At 52.6% G+C, this 8570-nt stretch overlaps 1 protein-coding gene across 8 annotated transcripts in view; it reads right to left on the bottom strand.

The window, feature by feature from the left end:
- Positions 1 to 360: 360 nt before the first annotated feature.
- Positions 361 to 8570, bottom strand: part of ACACA (acetyl-CoA carboxylase alpha) — a 114706-nt gene continuing 106496 nt past the window's right edge. For all 8 annotated transcript variants that reach the window (XM_027751648.2, XM_027751651.2, XM_027751650.2 and 5 more), the window contains 4 exons: positions 7230 to 7384; positions 6369 to 6539; positions 3787 to 3923; positions 361 to 3436 (listed from right to left, as the gene is read on the bottom strand). In XM_027751648.2, the coding sequence (XP_027607449.1) occupies positions 3310 to 3436; positions 3787 to 3923; positions 6369 to 6539; positions 7230 to 7384 (590 nt within the window). In that variant the 3' untranslated portion in view covers positions 361 to 3309. The remainder of the gene's footprint in view (positions 3437 to 3786; positions 3924 to 6368; positions 6540 to 7229; positions 7385 to 8570) is intronic.

Here is an 8570-nt window from a genome sequence, read left to right as displayed (position 1 = left end):
AGGGTTGTGTTAATCCTCTCCCCCCAACCCCGCCACGGCGAAGAATTTCAACTTTCAGACAAACAACTTCATTTACAAGTGTGTCTCTAATTAGCTGCAGAATTAGTAAAGCAGAGTTTTCCCCCCATAGATCGGCCAAAGCCCCGGGGGAGGCTCTGGAATGGAGAGAATCGCATTTCCAATTATTTTGTTGAATTGCTAATTTAGTTATTGTGCCTGGCGTAATTGTGATGGGTATTGGGTGTGCAATTCAATTTGTTTTAAATATTTGTGGGAAGGCTGATCAGTAATGGAGCTGACCTATTTCATGGCCCAAATTGAGAGAAGAGACTAAAACAAAAAACAGCTACAAAGCCCCAGTTTGTCTCAGTTTTTATTTTGATGTCTCTCATCCCTCTTAAGACTGTTGATGCAACAAAAGGTTTACATTAAAAGATGATGGCACTTTGATCTTGGGCTTTGGAGAGCTTACAGCTCTGGTACGTCTTTCCTTGGCATTTTAATATGTAGATATTTTAGGCTAAAGAGTTTTAAATGTGATTCTGGAGTTCAGCAGGGTCTGTCCCCTCACCACCCCCTATTTAACTATCAGGATTCTGGTTTGAGAAATGCATGAAAAACGAACTGCTGGAGTTGTGTTCACTCATGTGGGCAAATTTAACATCTCACCTTTAGTGTGGGGACCTCCCAAAAGGTGTTTGTTGAGCAGGTTCCCAGTGGACACCCTTCAGCCAAGGGTCCTGTGAGTCTTTTCCCATGGGCTCCTGCTGAGCAGGTCACAGAATGACTGAGGTTGGAAAAGATCTTTAAGATCTTCAAGTCCAACTGTCCCTGGGAGAGGGTCCCTGTAGTTCTCCCACCACCTCAGCAGCAGCTGCCAGGGCTCAGTTTTTCCCTGTTTGTCTCAGTCACTGTGATGTTAAAGGTGACAGTAAATCATGGAGGAGGAACAGGACCTGCCCAAGGGCTCAGGTGAAGGGCACGGCCAAGCCCCCGAGGTGCTTCTGCTCCATCCTCCCACCAGACCTTGAGGGGTTCCACATAAACCCTCCCCATAAACATTTCCCCTGTTCTTGCCCCAAGGAAAGCAGAGCTTCCCCAGGGTGCCCAGGACAGGGGGTGACAGATTCCACTCCTGGCAACAGAGCTGTAATTCATTCTTTTTTATTAAAAGAAATTGAGGTAAGTGAAATACTTCAGCACCAGCGAGAACCATATGGACCAAGGGGGGGTCTCCCCACCCGGTGACCGACCCACACACCTGGGGACAGCACAGGTGACCTGGGGACAGCACAGGTGATGGTGCTCTGGCAGGTCCAGACCCCCCCAGGACCCCCAGGGCTGGTGACAGACCCTGATGTCAGCCCAGCACTGATGTTACCCAACAGCTGGTTTTTTGGAGCTGCTTTACCCCCAAATTTAGTGGAGCCTGAGCCAGTGCTGGAACACTGAAACAGGGGGGCTGCTCTGCACAGGCCTTGGCAGAGCAGCTCCAAAGGGATCGGGGCAGTGGGCACTGGGACACTTCCCCTGACACCTGCAGGTGTCCTGGATAAGGGACTGACTGGTGACACCACCAGTAGGAATTCCTGGTGACAGGGAGGAGGAGCCCCATGAGTCACCCTCTGAGTGGTCCTGCCTGGCTGAGACATTCTCTGTCCGTGTGTCCTGCTGCAGCCCAGCTTGGCATAAGCAAAAGCATCTTTGGGGCTTGTTCAGGGGGCTCTAGTGGAAAATAAAAGTCTTTTAAATCAAATTAGGGTTCTTAACTATTAAGAAAAAGCGAGTCCTTCAGGTGGGTGAGCTCCGCTGGCCACGGGCAGGGGAGCTGTGACCCCCCTGTGGCACCTCCAGTCACTGGCCCCAAAGGCAGAAGGGCTGCATTGCACTTCAGAAGGAAACAAGGAGAGGTGAGAGGCACTGGCAGCATCATTGATTAATTCTCTCATAAAAACAGCCCTTCTGATTCCTGCTGTACTAGAGGAGGGACTGCAAAATCTGAAATTCTTCCCAGACCATCACTGGCATGAGCCTGGTCCTGCCCAGACCGAGTTCTGTAACAGGCAACTTTTCTTACACTCAGGAGGCCCGTGGACATAAAAAAAGTGTAGGAAGAAGCTGGGAGGCCTTGGCTGGGTCAGCCTGGGGGGCCCTGGGCTGCTGCCACCCCAGCACTGCACTTACCTGCCTCCCAGACACTTATTCCTGACCACTGGACTGAGATTATCCAACCCAGCTGGTTTTACATTTCCACCTTCCCAGGTGAGTGACAGTCCCTTCTTCCCCTCCCCAGCCTGCACCAGGACCAGCCCAGCACAGGCAGCTCCGTTCCAGCTCCAGAGCAGAGGGGGGAGATGAAGAAAAGCTCCTTGGATACTTCTGCAGTTCTAACTCCACTGGAATATTTGGCTCTGTCCTTTCTCCCCTCTCACCCCAGCTGGCTGGATCAGCCTCCTGCTATTGATAGGAAAGGGACGAGCACTTACAGCCAGTGTCCCCACAGTGGGGCTGCCACATTGTTATCCATCAAAACAAGCGGGGAAGGGAAAGCAAAAACGCTGAGCAGCTGCACTTTGGTCTCTTCTTTTACCTCCTCCCAGAAGGGCCCCTCACAGTTCACTGACCTGTTCTAAAGGAATTGGGCACAAAGGCAAAGCGAGCGGAGGGTCAGCGCCCAAAATCCTGCCCCGCCACCTTCGCAGCCCTGGGAAGCCCGGGAGCCTCCTGGGGGCACAGGGACAGCCCTGGCCACAGCGGCTGAAGGCTGGTTTTCTGCTACTGAAGAAACAAGACAGACGTGTGACACACAAATCACCCCTGACAGGGCCGAGAGGCTGCCGGGGGGGGCTCCCACCCGCTCCCGAGGCAGAGCCCGCCCGGGTGACAGGGGTGACATTGGCACTTGTCAGCGCGGAGCTGGGGTGGGAGGGGAAGGCAGGCAGGGGCACGGGGGGCCACCCGACAGCCCCTGCTCTGCCGTGCCAAGGCCTCACGGTACCGGAGCACCTTCATCGCCCGGCGGAGCCGACGGCGCCCGGACGCCGCTCCAGTCGTTCAATAAATAAGGTACAGCAGCACAGCCGGGACTCAGTTCCGCAGGCGCTTGTGTTTATACATTTCCCTCATGTCCCTGGCCAGGGGACACGCTTCCCCTGGTCAGCCTGGTCTGAAAAGAGAAAGCTGTCCCTGTTGGCAGCGTTTCCCTGAGCCTCCCCGTGGCGGCACAGCCGAGACACAAAGGGCAGTTGGGAGCTCCCGGTTTTCTCCTCGGCGGCGCCGGGCAGGGGGAGCGCGGGGGAATCGATGCTCTTACGTCGAGGAAGGAGAGTCCATTGTGGAGAGGATCCGCACGACCTCGGCTCGCTGGGTGGGTGATATATGCTGGGTCATGTGCACTATGGAATCCATGGCAACCTCCGGATTGGCCTGGACCAGGCTGGAGAGAGGAGGGAGGTGAGTGACGGCAGCCCCGGCACCTCCAGAGCATCCAACGGCTCCGGCCGGCCAGGGGGGCTGAAATATGGGGCTGTGGGAGACTGGACACAGCACTGGGTGAGCTGTGAGAGCCGAGCTCTGCTCCCCGCGGCCACTTCCCTTGCTGGTGGCAGACGGGCTCAGACACACGTGGGGATTGGAATCCCGAGAGGCCGGAGTGTGTGGACCCGGGATATGGGAGGGCAGGAGCTCCGGAGTGAGCCCCGACCCCACCAGCAGCACTTGCCAAGGGCACCCACATTCCCCCTCCCAGGTGATTTCTAACGTCCCAGTTCCCAGGGCAGCCCTCACCTCCGGATCTGCTTGAGGACATAATCCCTCGAGATGTATTTGATGTTCTCCTCCACGACCGAGCGAACGCCCTCCTCCTCCGTCAGCTGCTTCTCCAGCCACTCCACCAGGTCCTTGTTGCTGTCCCACAGATATGCCTGCCAAAATCCCACAGGGTCAGCCCATTCCCAGCCCTGGCCACCCCTGCCCACACACCAATCCCCAGATGTAGCCCACTGGCAGCTGGGGTGACACATCTGGTTGGGGCTTCCACAAACACAACTAACAATTAGCAAAAATCCAAACTTTTTTTTACCTCTCCTGCCATAAACGTGACAGAAAGGAACCCAGGAGGTGGTTCCTTGGCTAGTGCAGCAGCCGAACAAGCTGCATCACTCCCGGGGATGGATGTCCCAGATAAATCCCAGCTTCCCTCGTGATCAGCTGCCCAAATTCAGGTGGAACACAGCTAATCCTGAGATGCCGCTGATCTGGGGCTTCTCCCAGTGCTAAACCATCATGGGACCCACGAGTCCCCACCACCTCCAGAGTGACCCAGTGTTGGTGTCCCCCAGCAATCACAGGATCCCTGATCCAGCCCCGGGGCCGAACAGCCCCTCGGGCAGGTGTGAGCACAGCAGAGCAGGTCGGGGTGTCTGGAACCCTCAGCAACAACCCCCTCTTTGCCTTTTGCAAGATCATTTCACCTGATATTTGCTAGATAGTTGACTATGCAATAATTCAGGAGTGTGTGAGCCCCTAATAGCCTTCTCGCTGCTCTCCTCTCCTCTCATTTTCTTTACAAATCATTTAAGAATCGTTTTGTTAATGGTTTCCGGAAAAGCAAGTACTGCCATTAGCACTCATTCATATTTATGTCATTTTATTTGGGTAATTAAACACAAAGCTCCTCATTTAAAGGTGCACTATCCTTCTCTGTTATCACTAACCAAGTCAAAGTCAGAATGACAATGAGCTGAGTGCTGTGATGCCGTGGTGGCACCTTCCTGCCACCCCCTGGAGCCCCCTCGGAGCCCCCTGGCACCCACTGCTGTGCCAGTGGGCCACAGAATCATGGAATCACAAAATCATTAAGGTTGGAAAAGCCCCTAAGATCATCGAGTCCAGCTGTTCCCCCAGCACTGCCAAGGCCACCACTGACCCCTCCCCAAGTGCCTCATCTACACGGCTTTTAAATCCCTCCCGGGGTGGGGACTCCACCACCTCCCTGAGCAGCCCCTTCCAATGCTTGACCACCCTTTCAGTAAAGAAATTTTCTCTGATGTCCAGTTTAAACCTCCCCTGGCACAGCCTGAGGTTATTTCCTCTCGTCCTGCCCCTTGTTCCCTGGGAGCAGAGCCCGAGCCCCCTCAGCTCCCCTCTCTTGTCAGGGAGTTGCAGAGCCAGAAGGTCCCCCCTGAGTCTCCTTTTCTGCAGGATGAGCCCCCCCAGCTCCCTCAGCATCATCCAAGCACCTCCTCACTGCCCATCCTTCATTTAATAATTTCCCAAGTCCAGAGTCCCTCTTCCCTGGGACTCTCAGGATCAGCTCCTTCCCAGTGCTGCTGAGGGTGTTGTTACACCCACAGGTGAGAGCCATGAGGAGTCCTGGAATGCTTTGGGTTGGAAGGGGCCTTACAGCCCACCCAGTCCCACCCCCGCCATGGACAGGGACACCTCCCACTAGCCCAGGTTGCTCCCACCTGGCCTTGGACACTTCCAGGGCTGGGGCAGCCACAGCTTCTCTGGGCAACCTGTGCCAGGGCTTCCTCACCCCGACAGGGAGGAATTTCTTCCTGCCCCAGGTGCAGGGCCCATCCCAGCCCCGGACACGCTCCAATAAAAACCAGGATTATTTTATTTTCCTGAACGCCGTGATTGTCTCAAGCCAGTGATGTCACTCCTAGATTTTGCTTATTTCATTGTTTTTCCTTATTATTATTTTAAACTCGTCAGGTTTCACTCCCTGGCTCTGCCCCTGCCATGCAGCAACATTCCCTGCATACAAAGGAAGATTCCAGGGAAGGGGGGAAAAAAAAACCCCAACCCAGGAAGCTGCGATACAGTCGCAGACCTGCGTAAAGCTCCATTTACCCAAGAATCCCAAAGCTTTTAGTTTAGGAGAATATTTAATACTCTTATTAATCATTTTTAATCCGTTTGCTTTTAATTAAGAAACAGCATGATGCTTCCCTATCAACATATGCCAGGGAGCAGATTAATTGTGGCTTAAGATAACTCTCCTTGATTGGTGTAATGTATTAGCTAACGAGCTGCCCGCTTTTGGAGACGCTCAGACACTACCTTGGAAAGGCTGCTGCCCTCCAGAGAACATTCCCCCCCCCTTCTCTGGAACCCCTGAGTGTTTGGGACTTTAAAAACGGAATAAAATAAAAATAGAATAAAAACTAAAACTAAAAAAAAAAAATTAAAATTTTAAAACAATAAAATTAAAACGATAAAATAAAATAAAACAAAATAAACCAGAATAGAATAGAATCAAATAAAATAAAATAGAACAAAGTAAAATAAAATAAAATAGAACAAAGTAAAATAGAACAGAGTAAAATAAAATAATATAAAATATGAAGTAAAAGAAATACCTTCACTGTCCCTTCAACCTCCACAAACCAGCGCCTCAGCATGGCCTGGATCTGCCCGTCTGTCAGCTCAGGGTTGGCATCGTGGATCTTCTGTTTCACGACGTCCTCCAGGAGCAGCCGCCTCAGCCTCCAGTAGAAGAAGGTACGGGAAGTTTTCCAGTCCAGAACATCCTGCCCAAGACACAAGTGGAGAAGGGGAAATGAGTGAGGGACAGTATCTACATGGAGAGATAAATACACCTTATTCCCAAAGGCAAGAACAGGCTTGGACTCATCCTGTACGTGGTTATACCCCAGAACAAGAGAAATATGGAGATTCCCATGTCTGAGCTTTGAGGACTTCCACCCTGTCACACCATTTGGTCACCAGGAACTACACAGAATCATTGAATCCCAGAAAGCTTTGGGTTGGAAAGCTCCTTAAAGGTCCTTAAAGCTCATCTCCTTCCAGCCCCCTGCCTTGGAGGGGCTTCCACTAGACCAAGTTGCTCCAAGCCCCATCCAACCTGGCCTTGAACACCTCCAGCCCCCTCTGCCTCCCACAAACCTCCTTCCTTCTGCAAAGAGAGATGGAGCTTCCCCAGTGAGCAGCATGGCCTCAGCTGGGACACTCACACCCAAAGGGGAGGGACTAGAAAAATCTCACTGGCCACGGTCAAGCTGCTGGTGAACCCTGAAAATGTGGGGTCTCACATGGAGCAGGTTCAGGTGCTGGGACACCCCATGTCCTGGGGCCAGCAAACCATGGAGAGGGCAGCAACAGTCCTGGGGCAGAGGGTTGTCTGTGGTACCACTGGAGACCGTCCCTTCCCACGTGCCAAACCCTCCAAGCACATCCCCAGGGAGGCTCTGGATACTCACAGTGATGGCCCCTTTCTCCTGCATCCGCCCGGGCGTGTCGTGCAGGTCCGCGAACTGCACGGCCACCTGCTGGTACATGGGCAGCAGGAACTCCTCCCGCTCCTTCAGCTTGGCCTCCAGCTCCTTCCTGTCAGCTGGGCTCAGCTCGGGGGTACCTGCAACCACAGCCACACCTCAGACACCTGGGGAAGCCTGGGGGGAGCAGGGGTGCAGCTCCAGGCAGTCCAGGACAGAGCCCAGAACTCCCAGCAGTGCCCTGCAGAGTCCGAGTCAAATCTCGGAGTTCCAGCCCGGATTTCCTGCCACGGATATTCAGGCAAGAGCTTTGAGGGTGTTTTCACCATGGAAACTCTATTGCATTTAAATGCCAACGATCTGAGCCATCAATTAAGTGACATTTACGGGACTTACTCCTAAAAAAGAATAATGTCCCAACACACAGTTCATTTAGCAAGGAACACGGATGGTGTAAAGCCACCCCCACATTTCAAGTTCTCCTTTAGGCTGGTTCCTGCTGGAGCCCACTCCAGGGGCTCTGGCATCACAGCAGGAAGCCAGAGCAATCCCAGCCCAACAAGCACAGATTAAACCACTGGGTAGAAGCTTTACAAAACCCCCCAAGAGGGAAAACCTTCACACAGCGCAAAACCCAACGGCAGAACTCGCTGTCACCGCACCCAAACGGGCTCACAGAAGGTGATCAGGCAAATTCACGCAAGGAAAGTCCATCACAGGCTTCTAAGCATGAAGATCAGATGTTAACCTGTTCTAAGAAAGCCTCTAAACCACACCTGGAAGCTGAGACAGCATCCTGGGAGAAGCATCCCACTGAATCTGCACGGTGCTCCTGCTCTTTCTGTGCACATCCACGGCTCACCCCAACGGACACGATGACCCAGGGCTGCTGCTCCAAAGGGATGAGACTCCAGTGGCCTGAGCACTCCAGTCTCTTGCTCACACACACATATATATATATTCTTTTTTCCAAGCCACAGGCCATCCAGACAACGATCCTTTCCAGGGAAGGAATGTTTTTACGTGCCTACCAATATAAATGTTACCTAACCTTTCGAATGCGAGTAAGAAGGTTTTAATTAAGAGAAGCTCCCCTTATAACCTTCAGAATAAAAAATTATCTATATTTATCCACGTTAAACTGCCAGGCTCCCTGCTTTTAATGGCAATACATGCACTTAAGGCAGCACCGCTCGTGAATTCCGGCCTCTGCCACCCAGAGTCCACCCAGCCAGGCCCAGTAATGATTTAGGTGAGATTAACAAATATGTCAATGTCTATTTTCTGCTTAATTTAAAAGCAGCGTCTATAAAGATTTTTGACTTC

Source organism: Pipra filicauda, unplaced genomic scaffold (assembly GCF_003945595.2).
Source record: "Pipra filicauda isolate LSUMZ 115617 unplaced genomic scaffold, ASM394559v2 scaffold120_size2142806_pilon, whole genome shotgun sequence".
Lineage (NCBI taxonomy): Eukaryota > Metazoa > Chordata > Aves > Passeriformes > Pipridae > Pipra > Pipra filicauda.
The sequence above is the reverse complement of the archived record's forward strand: the minus strand, read 5'-3'. Positions and strand labels throughout refer to the sequence as shown.